This window comes from Hyaena hyaena, unplaced genomic scaffold, assembly GCF_003009895.1.
Source record: "Hyaena hyaena isolate Hyena2069 unplaced genomic scaffold, ASM300989v1 scaffold_75, whole genome shotgun sequence".
Lineage (NCBI taxonomy): Eukaryota > Metazoa > Chordata > Mammalia > Carnivora > Hyaenidae > Hyaena > Hyaena hyaena.
This window is the reverse complement of record NW_024080707.1, coordinates 3,283,504-3,299,118: the sequence shown is the minus strand read 5'-3', so window position 1 is coordinate 3,299,118 and position 15,615 is coordinate 3,283,504. Positions and strand designations below refer to the sequence as shown.

The 15,615-nt window shown below is 38.9% G+C and overlaps 1 protein-coding gene across 4 annotated transcripts in view; it reads right to left on the bottom strand.

The window, feature by feature from the left end:
- Positions 1-15,615, bottom strand: part of SGIP1 (SH3GL interacting endocytic adaptor 1) — a 212,817-nt gene that overhangs the window by 65,027 nt on the left and 132,175 nt on the right. For 3 of the 4 annotated variants that reach the window (XM_039233459.1, XM_039233460.1, XM_039233457.1), the window contains 6 exons: positions 12,600-12,624; positions 11,607-11,658; positions 10,210-10,295; positions 6,156-6,248; positions 2,676-2,750; positions 107-607 (listed from right to left, as the gene is read on the bottom strand). In XM_039233459.1, the coding sequence (XP_039089390.1) occupies positions 107-607; positions 2,676-2,750; positions 6,156-6,248; positions 10,210-10,295; positions 11,607-11,658; positions 12,600-12,624 (832 nt within the window). The remainder of the gene's footprint in view (positions 1-106; positions 608-2,675; positions 2,751-6,155; positions 6,249-10,209; positions 10,296-11,606; positions 11,659-12,599; positions 12,625-15,615) is intronic. The other variant, XM_039233458.1, reaches the window with a different exon arrangement.

Sequence of the window (15,615 nt, the reverse complement as noted above, 5' to 3'; positions counted from 1 at the left end):
CTGAAGCTCTAAAGCCAGCTGCCAGGCAGGAGGAGGGTGTTGCTCACACTGCAGCAGCCATGGCCATTCCCAGTCACATGAAGCACACTCAAACAGTAAGACGTACCACTGGTGGTCCCCGTACCACTGCCCGAGCCAGGTCCAGGGGATGAAACCACAGTCCTGTAGGTGGGTGGTGGTGGGGGAGGTGGGGTTGCTCTCTGTCCCAACCCAAAATCTTTGGGAGATGAGATTGTTTCTAAGTAATCATCTTTAATGAAGGTCTGCTCAGCGATTTTCTTCTGGACTTCTTCTAAATTGAGCGGCGACGGTACATTGCGAGGAGGACCAGGGGGTCCTGGGGGGCCCGGGGGGCCTGGAGGGCCTGGGGGGCCCGGAGCTGGGGAGTCAGATGGGTTGTCTGATGCAGCTGGTGGGGACACCACCTTTTCCCTTGGAGTCAACTCTGGAGTAACATGTTCCGGGGACGTATCAGAAAAATGGACCCACTTCTCTTCAGCATTAACAGCAACAGACTTGGGGGACAACACTGGGCCAAAAATGCTGTCCAAGTCATTGATTGATGGTAGTTTTTCAATTTTGACCTCTGTGGCTGACTGGTCACTTCCTGTGGTTAAAGTAGTTGATTTTTAACTTTAATTAAGTTTGTGAATATTATTTGTATGGGGTAGGGGTGGGAGGGGTGAGGTAAGGAAGAGTAAATAGATTGCCTTGTGAGCAGTCAAAATAACTAGATCAGAGTTGAAGGGGAGGAGAGAGTTCCCCACCTCCATAATGTGAGCATCGTCATTTTATGTTGTTATTTTACCCTTTTTGCTGGGTGACCCCAGTTAGCTATTTTTACCACCTCTGAAAGCGCTGAGCGTGCTGCCGCTCTCGAAGGCTGCTCACAAGAGTGCCAAGTGTGATCACTTTGAAAAGCCTGCACTTTGAGAAGGCTCACAGAGTATAGTCTCTGGAACCACATTCCAGAAGGGAGGTCCCTTCTGAAAGTCTGGCCTACTGAAATATAGACAATAGGGTAGAAAAATTTTGGATAGCTGAAAATCACCCTCATATTTGAGAAAGACTGTCTACTCGAGCATATTCAAATGTTTGGTGAAACTATTAATACCTGTTAGTTTAAAAAAGTATCATAATTAGCTATACATCCTCTACCCTAAATACATCAGAAACACAGTACAAAGATTATTTAAAGGACTATCCCCACATATATATTTACAAACACACACATATACACCCCACATACAACACATACAGGTCATTGAGAAGACATTTACTACTTATTAGAACTATTACGTATATATTTGCTTAACAGGGAGGAAAATTACAAAAACATCTTTATAATTTCTTTTCTCATCAAGTCCAACCTGTTAACTTTGTAGTCATTACTGTGAGATCCATCCATCCAGAGTCATGAAACAGAAAGTCTCTGGCCTAAACATTTCATTCTTACCAGTAATAAAGGGGAAAAAAATGAAAACTATCTTGTGCAGCTTGATAAGGAATGCTTGGTAAAAACGGCACTGTGAGGAAGTGCACTTTTGAAAATCCATTGAAATTAGAAACTGTTCCCAAATAATTGTGAGGCAAGAACAGAAGGAACTTTATCTTTAAAGAAGACATTGGCTCTAAGAACTGGCTTAGTACTTCCATGTTTCATGTTTGAAAATGTTAACCTGCAAGGTTCCATGACCACAGATAAATGGGGTAGCAGTTTGCATGTCCCACAATATTTATAATTTTGTCACTGGTAGAGTTATTTGTCTCTAACAGATTTACTGGTAATACAAGGAGCCAAAATGATTTGAACTTGGAAACACCTTTACCTATGACACTCTGGATGACTCTTCATTGGGTTTTAATCAATATAAATTTCAAAAAGGACTATACCTTGCACTTGGTCTTGTTGATAAATACCTACTCTGTAACTATCAAGCTCACCAGGCTGCATAAATAGCAAAGGATGAAGCTGTAACAGAATTCCAAAGGTGATAAAGAATCATATTCTAAGGGTCCAGACATGTAAAATAGCAATTACTGCGTTTGACTTGCTAGCTCAGTAATAGATTATAAATCCCATGAATATGTAGTAGTGATTTTAATAGAAGGTAAAATGTGCCTTACAAATAATCTGTCTAAAGTCATGTGGCAGGCAATTCCTTGGCCATATTTCATTATCCTTACACCTCTCTTTGCCATGGTGTTATCCAGGATTACTGGGGGAAAAAAATCTCCCACCTCCCAAGCTTACCCATATGCTGCACATCCTGGGAGCCATTCTATGTCTTAGTAGACTAGACATAGTTTTAATTTGTAGTTTTAATTCTAGAAAAAAAATATTGTTTCTTGGGACAATACGATTATGCCTTGAGATTTTGAATCTGTAAATCATTAAAATGAGATCCAATGAAGTGACATGCCAATTAAACAAGGACTTTTGATATTGAGATTTTTTTTCTTTCATTTCACAGGGAAACGTGGCTTTCATTCAACAAAATGAGACAGAGGGAAAATTAGTTGAGAAAGAGAACTGTTTTGTGAAACCTGAAGGTGATACTTTAAATGCAAACATTTTCATGCTTAGTGCCTACAGCTTCTGACACATCCATGTTGAGGTCCAGGGTCACTGCTGACGGCCGTATCATCCCAGAACAGGAAAAACAGAAGCTTACCTGGTGCAACTGTTAGCGGGGAGCCTGTTCGGGGTGGGGTGGCTGGTACATTTTTGGGAGGCAGTGGTGGAGGTGCTGCAAAGACACAGATGCCAAACATTATTGATCCTTTTCTCCCTTAAATTGCACAGTATTCTTCAGGCCAGCAGCATGTGCGCTTCCACTCATATTCCTGCTGTTGGATATACTATAACCATTAATGGTCTGCATATGTCTAAGTTCAAAGCTACAAAACTGAAGTAGGACCTATTCAGATTCTTCTGTTTTATGATAATAAGAATTTGTCAAAAAAATGTCAAATAGTAATAATGTCATCATTTTATTTTTTCATTCCTTTAAAAAATTTTTTAAATGTTTATTAATTTTTAAGAGACAGAGAACAAGTGGGGAAGGGGCAGAGAGAGAGGGAGATAGAATCTGAAGCAGGCTCCAGGCTCCGAGCTGTCAGCACAGAGACCAATGCGGGGCTCGAACCCACAAACCGTGAGATCGTGACCAGAGCTGAAGTCGGACACTTAACCAACTGAGCCACCCAGGCACCCCTATTCATTCCTTTATTTGACAAACTTCAGGCACCAATAAAGTTCTGTATCCTGTACTAGGAACTAGGGGCAGAAGGGTAAATAAAAGGGCCTCTGTCCTCAAGGAATTTATGATTGAATGAATGAATATCATGTTAACAGATGATTACAATCCAGGGTATGGTTGAGGAATAAGAATTATCTTGGTAGAGGCTCAAGTGAGGGGTGAAGATAGTCAAGATAGTCAAGATAGTATTGCCCAGGTTGAGTCTGGAAAGATTTCTCAAAATTATACATCTTACTGGTGCCTGGGTTGCTCAGTCAGTTGTGTCCAACTCTTAAGTTTGGCTCAGGTCATGATCTCACAGTTGTGAGATCGGGCTCCATGCTGGGCACAGAGCCTGTTTAACATTTTCTCTCTTCTCCCTTTTCCTCTCTCCCCCCTCAAAAGAAAGTTATACATCTTAAATTTTTAGATATTTTTAAAAGTCTGAAGCAATATGATTTGCAAGGAAGAATACAAAGATTCTCTTGGTAAAAATTATGGGTAAACAATACCCCTGAGATAGAAAAAGCGTTGTATTACCTCCCAAACCCAGCGATTATTTAGCCTTCTGAACTGTACTTGTCATTTTGTGGGCAAAGTTAGGGATTACTATTTCAACAGGTATATTTTTTTTCTTATTCTTTTATTTCTTTTTAAAAAATGTTTATTTATGTTTGGGAAAGAGACAAAGAGAGGGTGTGAGCAGCAGAGGGGCAAAGAGAGGGGGAACAGATCACTGACAGCTTCGGTGCTGAAAGAGTGAGCCTGATGTGGGGCTTGAACTCACAGTGAAGTCTGACGCTCAACTGACTGAGCCACCCAGGAGCTCTTTATTCTTTCTTTAAATGTATGTTTTCCTGTCACCCACTGCATTTAGTAGATTCAGAGCTCACACTAATCTCATAAACCAGCCCCAACTGGTTTGTGAATCTGAAGGTTGCCCAATCTTTCATAACCTAAAAGCAGAGTGGGTCAGCTGGGTCCTAGCTGGAGAGCTCTTACAGTACCCTCTCCCTGCCTGCATTAGAAAGAGCCCCTCTTCTGTCATTCCACCCTCACTTGATTTCATTTAATTTTAGAGAGCATCCATCTTTCTGTACAACAGCCATGGCTAACAGTTACCATCCTAAAAGCCCAGAAATACACGGTTTAGTTATGAGCTTCTGAAAACGACACCTCAAATGGATCATGTTTTTCTACAGAAGCTGAAAGTCCATCAAGGGCTCTGGTTTTGATTAAGATCCTCTGCAAAATTTGAGATCATAATCAATAAAAATACACAAAATACCATAAATGTCTAATAATTTAAAATAACAAATTTATGCTGCAACCGTGAAACAAGCAAAATTATACAATACATATCGATTATACAACAGCCTTTGCTGTGCTAAGTGTAACCGCAGAACACAAAACTCATAAAACTCTAAAAATGTCAATAATTGGTTTTAAAGTCAATACATCATCTACATAAACATTTCATTTATGGACGTTCTTGGCATCTAGGAAAGGTTTTCTAGAAATAAGCTGGATGGCTCAGTTTCTAAAGGAAGCTTTTCAAGGAAGTTAGAGCGTTTTCACTGGCTTTGTTTCCCAGTAGCATAGAGAAACGTTCAAAATCACACCACTGGGGTTCAAATTCTTTCAAAAACACATCTTTGAAAGTTTAGGTGTTTAAAATAGTTATTGGTGATGCTGTTTTTCCTATCCTGTTTTATGAGGGAAGTATTCTTGGAAAGATCGAATCACCTGGTTTTATAGCACTGTCCCCAGCAAACTCTGGGACTTTGATTAAGAATTTCCTTGGATGATTCCTGTGATTAGTTTTAGGACCTATAATGCAGAGCCCTGGAAAGGCTGAACTGGTAAAGTATTAATTGGTATATATATAGTATTAATTTCCCACAAAGGGAAAATACTCTCTGCCTCCCATCTCACCACCAAACATCTTTCTCTGAGACTCAATTTTCTTCCCACAGGCATTTTAAGGAGTGCTTTCCACAAGCACATATGCTATGAGAAGTTTACTGAAATGAGAACTCAAGAAATCCATCAAGTGGGTGGCTTGACCAAATGAGCGAGCCATCTAGGCCCAATAGCTCAGCCCACCACAGGTGAAGGGCTATCAGCATCTTCAGGAGGACGGGAAAGGTAGGGGGCATGCTGGGGCAGCATCATTGATGGCCCTGCTTTAAGACAAGTTTGCCCTGACCTCCTTCCTCAGCTTGCCACCAAATAGCACCATTTGTCTTGCTCTCCAATTATCCCTCTTTCTTCTCAATGTGTCCTTTCTGTTCTGTGCATCCTCCTTGTCCTATAAGACTAGCAGAGACTATCTGACTTGTTCACTTCTGTGTTGTGTGATAGCCCAGTATCTGGAGTAGGATAGATTCTCTAGCTTACTTCCTTCTCTCTCTTCTATATGCACATTGAATGAATGAATGAACAAGCCTGTACGATGTCAGAAGAGGCTGTGATTCAAAGTTAATAATTTTGCTATATTATTCCTGCCTTGACAAAGTGTCCTAGACTCCTTTAACTCTGAAGCCTACTGGAATAATCTCTTTTCTGGGGCTCCTAAGTGGCTCAGTTAAGCATCTGACTCTTGATATAGGCTCAGGTCATGATCTCGCAGTCGTGGGATCGAGTCCCATGTCAGTCTGCACTGAACATGGGGCCTACTTGGGATTCTTTCCCCACCCTGTCCCCCTCCTCCACTTATTCTCTCTCTTTCTCTCTCCTTCTCTCTCCCTTAAAATAAAATAAATAAACTTAAAAAAAGAATAACATCTTTTCTTAATATTATATAATCCAAATGTTGCTTATGTACTTTCTAAGAGTTGCCTAATTTTACTATGCCGACAGACAGTAAAATGAGTCACTTATTTTTCCAGACAGAGCAGACACATAACTTACTTCCAGTGGGAAAAGGCCTTGTTAACTTTGGCGACTCGATGCTTGGATTAATTGGTTGGCCTGAACCCCATATCTCAGGCTGATCTAAAAGAACTGGAAACATAAAAAAAAAATTTCCCAGGGTGAGTACAAAAAAGAAACATTCCTGGATTTTAGAGCTTAAAATTTCAATTTAAAGATGAGTTTCACAAAATTATCTCCCTCTTACCTTAGTCCTAGCAAAGTAATTTAGAAATGTGTTGTTTCTCACTGCTTTTAAAGCAAAGAATGGAAATGGCAGTGGGATGTGTGTGTGTGTGTGTGTGTGTGTGTGTGTGTGTGTATGTGTGTGGTGATGGTGAGGTGTCTGTGTGTGCACACATAGCTAAATAAAATCTTTCAAAATATAGCATCAGCATTTTCTTCCTGGTTGGTCACTTAAGGACATTCTGAATGTCAGTACACATACTGGCTCTGTTTTGGGCACCCATTTGAAGATCCAGGCATTAATCCCATCTATGCATGTTCATTTCAAGTTGGTTTATTTAAAGTTTGGTATGAGTATGCTTCAAAACTGTAAATGTCTGGGTTCTGGAGAGTGGTTCATATCTTTAAAGGATCACATAGGGTCTTTAAATAAACCTTTTACGGCATCCTAAAAAGAAGTGAAATTATTCTAAACGTGTTTGGTAAATATCTTAAGAGAACCAAAAAATAAACAAGGGCCTCAACACCTGAAGTTAGATATTGGGCCTAATGACACTGAACCTAACGTTGCTTCCATATCTTCTGTCTCCTTGTTTAGATTTTTTTTTATTGCTATGGTAACAATGTAAACAACTAGGCCTTCTCTGTACATATCATGTGCCAGGATCTATGGAAGACTGCCTGTAATTCATCATGTTGTAAAACACAGGCTGGGAAGTTAGAGGGATATGAATTTGAATCCAGCCTCTAAGATTGTAGGAACTTGGGCCATTCGTTTCACCTCAGAGCTTCCTTTCCTTCCGTGTAGAGATAATAAAAGCAATCTGAGAGTTACTAAAAGGATTACAGGAGATAATACATATAAATTAAACGTATACAAAATGCATATAGCACACTTATCACAAGGCCAGAATATTATTAAATATTCTTTTTTTTTTTAAACATTTTTTTTATGTTTTTTTTATTTATTTCTAGGAGAGAGAGAGAGAGAGACAGCATGAGCAGGGGAGGGTCAGAGAGAGAGGGAGTCACAGACCGAAACAGGCTCCAGGCTCTGAGCTGGCAGTCAGCACAGAGCCCGACGCGGGGCTCGAACCCACGAACCGCGAGATCATGACCCAAGCGAAAGTCGGACGCCCAACCGACTAAGCCACCCAGGCGCCCCAGAATATTATTAAATATTCTAATCCTCACAACACCGCTCTGTGGTTGATTAGCGCCTTTTTCAGTAGAGGAAGTAAAGATTAAAGGATTAAATAACGTGCCCAAGAGCTACCTGGTGAAACAGAGGATCTGAAATCCGATCCTGGGTGTGCACATCCGACTCCACAATACAAATTTTACCCCCAGGCCTTATAAGTTAGTGATGGAAGAATTAATGAAATGCAATGAGAGTGAGTAGATATAGAAGGTAAGTGTAGATATTGGAAGAGCAGAGTGTGCTTGGGCAAATGCTGGAATTTTGTAGAACTTTGGAGGGATGAAACCACTTCAAGAAAAAGCAAGTCAGAGGCACCTGGGTAGCTCAGTTGGTTAAGTGTTCAACTTCAGCTCAGGTCGTTATATTGCCATTCCTGAGTTCAAGTCCCACATCAGGCTCTGTGCTGATAGCTCAGAGCCTGGAGCCTGCTTTGGATTCTGTGTCTTCCTTTCTCTCTGCCCCACCCGCAATCGCATTCTATCTCTCTCTCTCTCTCAAACATAAATAAACATTTTAAAAGTTTTTAAAAAAGAAAATGCAAGCTAGGCTCATGGACAAGTTCAAGTATGTCTCTCCTCTCCACAATAAACACAAAGATGGTCTTAGTTATATTTTGTTTTAATATGAAAGCATACATTCTCCAAAGACATGAAGCCACATTTTTTTTTTCATGGATTTGATGTGGGACACCACCTCGATTTTTTAAGAACTGTTTTCTAGGGGCACCTGGGTAGCTCAGTAGGTTAAGCGACCGACTCTTGCTTTCAGCTCAGGTCATGATCTAATGGTTCATGAAATGGAGCTCTGTAATGGGCTCTGCACTGACAGCACACAGTCTGCTTGGGATTTTCTCTTTCCTTTTCTCTCTACCTCTTCCCTACACTCTCTCTCAAAATAAATAAACTTTTTTTTTAAAAGAACTGTGTTCTATTTTGTAAATCAGGTTTCCATACAGTTATGGGATTCCTTTAATAGGTAGATTCAGATGTAACAAACCAAATCCCACCTTTAGTCACTACACACTTATGTCATTAAAAGCAAAATTGATCATAGTTGAGTTAATAAGACAACTGATAACCATCACAAGGCCACCTTGATTAGGGATTCTAAGTTGTAGACATTTAAATACCTAAAAGGGAATTTAGGTATATTCCTTATGCATTTTCCTAAGTACATCATTGAAACATATTTCGATGCAGTTGACTGCTAGCGGTCTTCCAGTATCGATTCTCCATTTCTTCTATACATAAGAAATTCTAGGGATGCCTGGGTGGCTCAGTCAGTTGAGCATCCGACTTCAGCTCAGGTCATGATCACACGGTTCGTGGGTTCGAGCCCCGCATCGGGCTCTGTGCTGACCACTAGCTCAGAGTCTGGAGCCTGCTTCTGATTCTGTATCTCCCTCTCTCTCTGACCCTCCCCTGCTCACGCTGTCTCTCTCTCTCAGAAATAAATAAAACATTAAAGAAATTTAAAAAAAAAGAAATTCTAGCGGGCCATATGGCACTAAATTCTCTCTGATTGGCTCTGGTTAAAGCGATGCGCGTCTCTTCCAGATTTTGCTTTCAGGAGAATTGGCAGTGAGTCCCATTGGTCCTCCCTGTCCCCCGCCCCCTCTCTATTCTCACTGGGGGATGATGAGAGCTGGAGCAGCTCCCATGGACCTAGGGATGAAGGCCACATACTGAGAATAGCAGAACCACCCTACCAGTCCTGTATTGTTTACATTGTTTACATAAGACAGAAATAAAATTCTATATTGTTTAACTCCCTATATTTTGGAGTCTCTGTTACAATACCTTAGTTTACTCCTTATGCTTTCAAGTCCTATTGTCCTTAACAGTTAAGTTTGATTTCTTTGCCCAACGGTATAAAAAATAACATTTTATTATATGTATACCATAGTGCTTTTAAACCAAATGATTTTTTAAAATAAAACATCCCATATTACCAAACACAGCTACTGGAAATACATGCATTGGATATAAATACATTTCAGGAATAGATTAGACCCCTTTTATAAAACATTTCACTTATGTCTGCAAGTATACATTATTTATAGCCATCCAAAAAAGATGGTTAATTTCAAAACGTTAAATATTCAATTCTAGGAATAAATGTTTAATGGGTAAGCCCGATAATAATGGCTGAGTTGATATTTTTTTCCACAGCATTTTGTTTCTAAGTTGCTCCATGATTCAAGGTCATTCCTGGGTCTTGAGCCTACAAGCAAGTCTGCAGTGAGCAATCCAACTGACACCTCTGTTGACGAGGTGAAGAGAGCAAATGTGGTCAGAGAGGCTAGATCACAGTGACAGTGACTGTGACAGGAAGTTTAAGGTCTGGGTCCACAACGATGACTGTTTGGCCCCCAGAGCACTTATTCCCTAACTTATTCCCAGTGATTTGTTTAGATTTGCAGTAATCCTTACTGACCACTTTTGAGGAGTGAACTTGTCGGTTATTTGATATTTCCAGAAGCAAAGTTTCAAATCCTAAAATACTAGAGGTTTGCAAATGAAACTCTTGTCCTCACAGCACACCTGGATCAGAACTTTTCTTTCACGTGAGGCTCTGATGGTACATAGCTCAAAACACATGCCTTTCCTCTAGGTAAGTTATACTTTAATGAAAAGAAAAATCTATAAAGATCCACGTTTTTCCTACCTTCTGTCTTCTGTTCATCAAAAGCTGATTCTAATGGAGGACCGAAGAGGGGAGCAAGGGCCGTAGTGTCATCTGGAGGCTTTTTGCTAAATTACACCCATTAAAACAAAAGATAGAGAAAGGGGATATTAATGCTAAAATGTATGCAAGTTCTCAAATATTTTTCATGGTAAGCAGATTATGTGTGTTTGTATTTGTGTACATATGTGTGCATGTATACAAGCTCCTAGGGGGCCAGAAAGTATATGTAAGAATGTCAGATTTAGTATGGACACGAGAATTGGCGGGACATAAGACCCCTAGTTCTCACTGGAGTACCAATATAATGGTCCATTAGAAAGAAGTTGAGAAACTCTTTCAAGTCATCATGATTTTCTATACCTAGAAGAGATAATATGAGAGATAAGAATTTATTGCAAAGCATTTAGTCTCTTCAGATCTTGAATACCATTTTTATTTGTCTGCATCACATCTCTGTATTGAAGTTAATGCGGTTTGTGATTATGAAAGTCCTGCAAAGGGAGGTTAAATGACAAGTCACCCAGGAAGTTTGTGTTTGAATATGAAATTAGGTCCTACTAGTTTCTAATTTCCATCCTCTTTCCCCAACCAACACATTCACAAAGACTAGTTATAACCTCCTAATACCTTAAATATACAGCACATATCAGAAAAAGAAGAACATTGAGAATCAAGAAGAAGGGAGGAAATGAGTAAAATTCTTATCCTTTCTCCTAATTATTACTTAAAATGATTATTGACAGAAGGCTGCATAATCTTCATTTCTTCCTAGACCCGATTCCCCTCCCGGATCTGATAAGTTCTGTGTGTGCAGTGGGAGTAAGAGGGGAACTGGAAGGGGGCCAGGAGAAGGAGGGAAAAATTAAACGAATCCAGCTTTTAAATAAAAATAGTAGTCTTTTTGGAAAACAATGCCTGTTTGTACCATACTTAACACAAAGAATAGACAATGCAAAATACAGCATTTTGCCAAAAACCAAGAAGCAAAATAGATTCTTTTGGTGTATGACAGGTGGAATGTATCACGAAATTGAAGCCAACTAAATAGGCTATTCTTCATAGGGACATATAATCATATATCATATCAGCATTCCAATCATCAAAAGATCTGTTCATATAGACTTTAACTTTCCCATTAGTGAGGGGTCTTCACATTCTTATAGTCACTTTAGATGACTATACAGTTCTTCTGTAAGTGTCTCCCTCAGGCTGTACTTGTGAGAAATGATAATATCCTTGAATCATGCTATGGACTGACACATACAAACAGGCCCTTTATTAATAGAAGTTGAAAGCTTAGCCTAAAAGAGATCTGCTTAATTGTTGACAATGGGTGACACCTTATATAAAACACAGCTAATGTCTTCAATGCTCACCTCATAAGTTCTGGAGTTGGTGTGGAACGCCTAGGTCTTGCCACTTCTTCACCTGATGTACAGGACAAAGAAACTTTGTAGGCATATTTTTACTATTCCTTTCTTATACATCTTCTGAGCTATGTTTGGAAACACTTAGAGATTTACATCCCACCAATAAGCAACTCAATATGAAAATTTTACAAAACAAACCATCTACCCCGGCAATGCAACAGCCACATATCAGACATATGTAGTAGCATTTTATCTGGCATTTGCAAAACCTAATTAACCAAGGAATTACCATGATAAGCTGTCAAACAGAAGAGTTGTACACTGCAGAGTTTAGCAGAATAGCCTACCATTCTTCAAATGTCTGCCGCCTTGAGCAGTCCTGCCTCCCAATTACCATAAGAGAATACTAAGCCAGGCCATATGTACATAGTACAGGAATCCAGCATTATTTGCCTGTTCTTTTCTTGAAATGCCAAGAAAATGTTATATCTTTAACTAACAGCCCTGAATTTAGAATTCCCTAGAATATGTTATATGTAGCAGAGGAAAATCAAGCCCTGCATATATTATAACTTGTATCATATCACTTTGGGTGACTGAAATTTTTATATCAGATAACATTATGAATGGGTAAGTTGCATCTACCTTCAGTTCTTTCTGTTCCTCTCCTCTCCCCACCCCCATCAACAAACACGCTTAATTAAATTCATTTCTAAAGTCAAATGATACAGCAAAAGTTGACAAATATAAGAAGAAAGTAGCAATGCTTTTCCAAAACCATATTCATCTTCAGAACTTTAATATTAATTATTCAGGACCCACCAGGCCCCTTTGTCATTATAAGATTTCTTTGCTGTAAAAGTAAAACATTTGTAAGCCTTAAAAATCAAGCCCAAGAGTGTATAATTGAAATGTAAACATATATATATACTGCGAGATCCAAGGAACTATTTCTTCTTTTAAACGTTACTCTATTTCTGGTAGCTAGGATATACTTACTGGATAAGTTCCTTTTAATTGCACCCTAGAATTAGAAATAGACACTATAAGGTTTAAGACCACATATATGTTATGTACAATATGTATATTTCTGTCATTGCAATCAAACTGTACTCAGAAATGCAGATGGGAAAAATGAAATTTTTCTCAGAATTGCATTCAAGTTGGAAATTGTACACACACACACACACACACACACATCAGTTTTTAATTTTACTCAAGGTTTAGAGAGAGAAAGGAAGGGTAAATTATAAGTCTTCTGAACCAGAAAAATCCCTTACCTGCATAGATTTGGTAAATTAAGCAAATATTGAATAGCTCAATTAAAAAAACAACCTTGACGTCTATCAGAAAAACAAATCCAAGTTTAGCATATGCTTGATGTTTGAAAATTATAGAATGTATTAGGAGTATTGTCTGTTTTTATTAAGGTGAGGGAGGTCCATATGTTGTTAGTAAAAACAGTCAATAGCTTACTAATGTAATTTTTAAAGGTATAAGCAGCAAGTAATTTTTAAAGGTATAAGTAGCAAATGTTAAAGGGAAGGAAAACTTGGAGACATTGTCGCTGAATGGGCTGTTTTAATCAGGGCGCCAGGTAATTTTATTCTCCCCAACTGCCCTTCCCACCTCCATTTCTTTCACTTGTCTGCCATAGGGACCACCAATCCACCAGTTGAAAGTCATTCCTTTAGCTCAAGGCATTGTGATTCTATAAGAATGCAAACAGCCCTGGCACACCTTGGAGAAGGTATGGTCTAGTTTTTATAATACCCTAGCAGAAACTTATTCTGATAACAGAAAGACTGATTACATAAAAAGTTCTGATTCAAAACTGAGATGAAAGGTTCTTAGCCTGGGGTGCTACCAGAAAAATAGAGCTCTGAAAGTGTGGCATCATGGACTTGGAAGGGCCTACCTTAGGAGAATGAGGGGCGCAGAGCGGGGGAAGGGGAGAGTGCAAGTATAGGAAAGTATTCCAAAGGATGTGACCATGTGTTTGGTGGCTGGTCACAGATACGTTCTCTTCTCTCGAATAATAACATGAACAGTGCAGGACCAGATGTAGTGCCTTCTATTAACAGATCCAGAAGACACTTCTTACCTTCCTTCCTATGGATTTCACAGAATTTTCTGTCTTGATTTGAACTCATTTATGGTAGAGGAGCAGTTTCAATCTGAGCATGATTTCACTAGATGTGTTCTAACAAATGGTTCAATCTTTCACTCTGTATTTCCTGACTTCTCTTGCCTAATAATACAATCTGTGTGTATGTGCCATTATTATAGGGAATTATTCCATTGTTAGTAAAGGTTTTTAAAATAGAGACTTGTTCTATTTATTTTAATAAATGGGCATTTAAAATTAATATGTCTGATTAAGTTAACATGTTTTTTAAAATTAATAAACATTTAAATTAAATATGGCCATTTAAATCAGCTACAGTCATCATGGGAATTTGGATACAAATTGGCTTTTGGAAACTAAGACTCCATAGACATAAGTAACAAGAGAACAAATTGCCTAAATGGAATTAAAATGTTGTTCTAGGCTTTGGAACCTCAGAGAGTCAGACTTTTATGGGTCTGAAGTAAAGATATCAGGCTCTACTTCCAAGTAGGCAATCACAAGGTTGGCATTGAGGGAACAGGATTCTCCTGGAATTGTGAGACCTGAAACCCAAGAGACAGGGGAGCCCAGAGGTTGTATCGAAGACCTTTTGGTCTCTCTATCCTACCTCTTTTATTAAAAATGTAATACTCATGAAACAAAACAAGGTACTAAGCTTCTTTTGTATTCGTCGGTTCTGGGTGTATCAATTCATTACTTAGGTGTTCATTTTGAGAGGCAGTAAACAAGAAGCCTCTGTAACATGTTTATTAAATACTCCTCATAAATGAACAAACACCAGTTAAGTGCAAGCAAGATGTGGTAGAGATAGGCAAGAAAACTCTGCTGTTTAGAAATTAGGAAGAATAAAATAATATCAATTTAGAAAGGAACAGATATTCGAATGCTCAGCAGCAAATCAGCAGCAACAGAAAAGAAAGTCCCATTGTCAGCTGGATCCAGCATACAGCTCTGTGATGGCCTTGGAGTTGCAGCAAGGCAATCTAGAACAAGGTTAAGGTTATGTCGACCACACAGACCACATTCAGGAGAAAGCCCATTGAGTTAAAAACTCTTCTCCTTTCCAAGTGACCACATTTTCCTCTTTTCAATGATTGTCCTTACATGTAGATTGTGAATAAATTGCCTTTATTTTGAATTAGTTAGTCCCCTTGTTTTCCTTAAAAAAAAAAAAAAGAGTAACTTGTCATAATCTCAGATGTCACCTAACTGCTGGGTAGGAATCATCCACACCTGAATAGCAGCCCCTGGAGGTGTTATCTTTGATCATCAGCATGTGATTTAAACAAAGAACCACCAGCTCGTCACCCGGGGCCAGAGTATTGGCCCCAAATAATAACCAATTAATCAAATTGGCTTGTAGTCACAGTGGGCACTTCAGAGGCTGCTGGTTTCAGATCCATTTCCTCTCTCAAGGCAGATGGGGGTCATTTCAAACAAGGCAAAGACCCTTCTTTGTTACTTTAAATACATCACACTTTTCAACCTGAGAAAAGTAGCTGATTTTTCACTTTGAGCAATGCAAACTAATACTGATTTGTCTTCAGTGATGAAATACATAATTATGTAATAGCTTAGTATTGACTTGAAAACATGTCTCTTCCTCCCAAGATAGAAATTATGTTTATATATTATTATGTATCAGTGTATACTGACCAACATAGATTATGGTCCAGGAATTTACTTCAAATTCAGGCTTTAAAACTATGTAGCTTAAAAAACTTTCTTCATAGCTTTCTTATTCTTTATTATCACTTTTCTGTAAACTTCTATGGTGCTTTCTGGCCAATCTCCAGGCCTTGCATGCACACACATACACATGCACACCTGCATACACACACGCACACACATGCACACAAATATTTTTTAAATTTAGCACTAGGG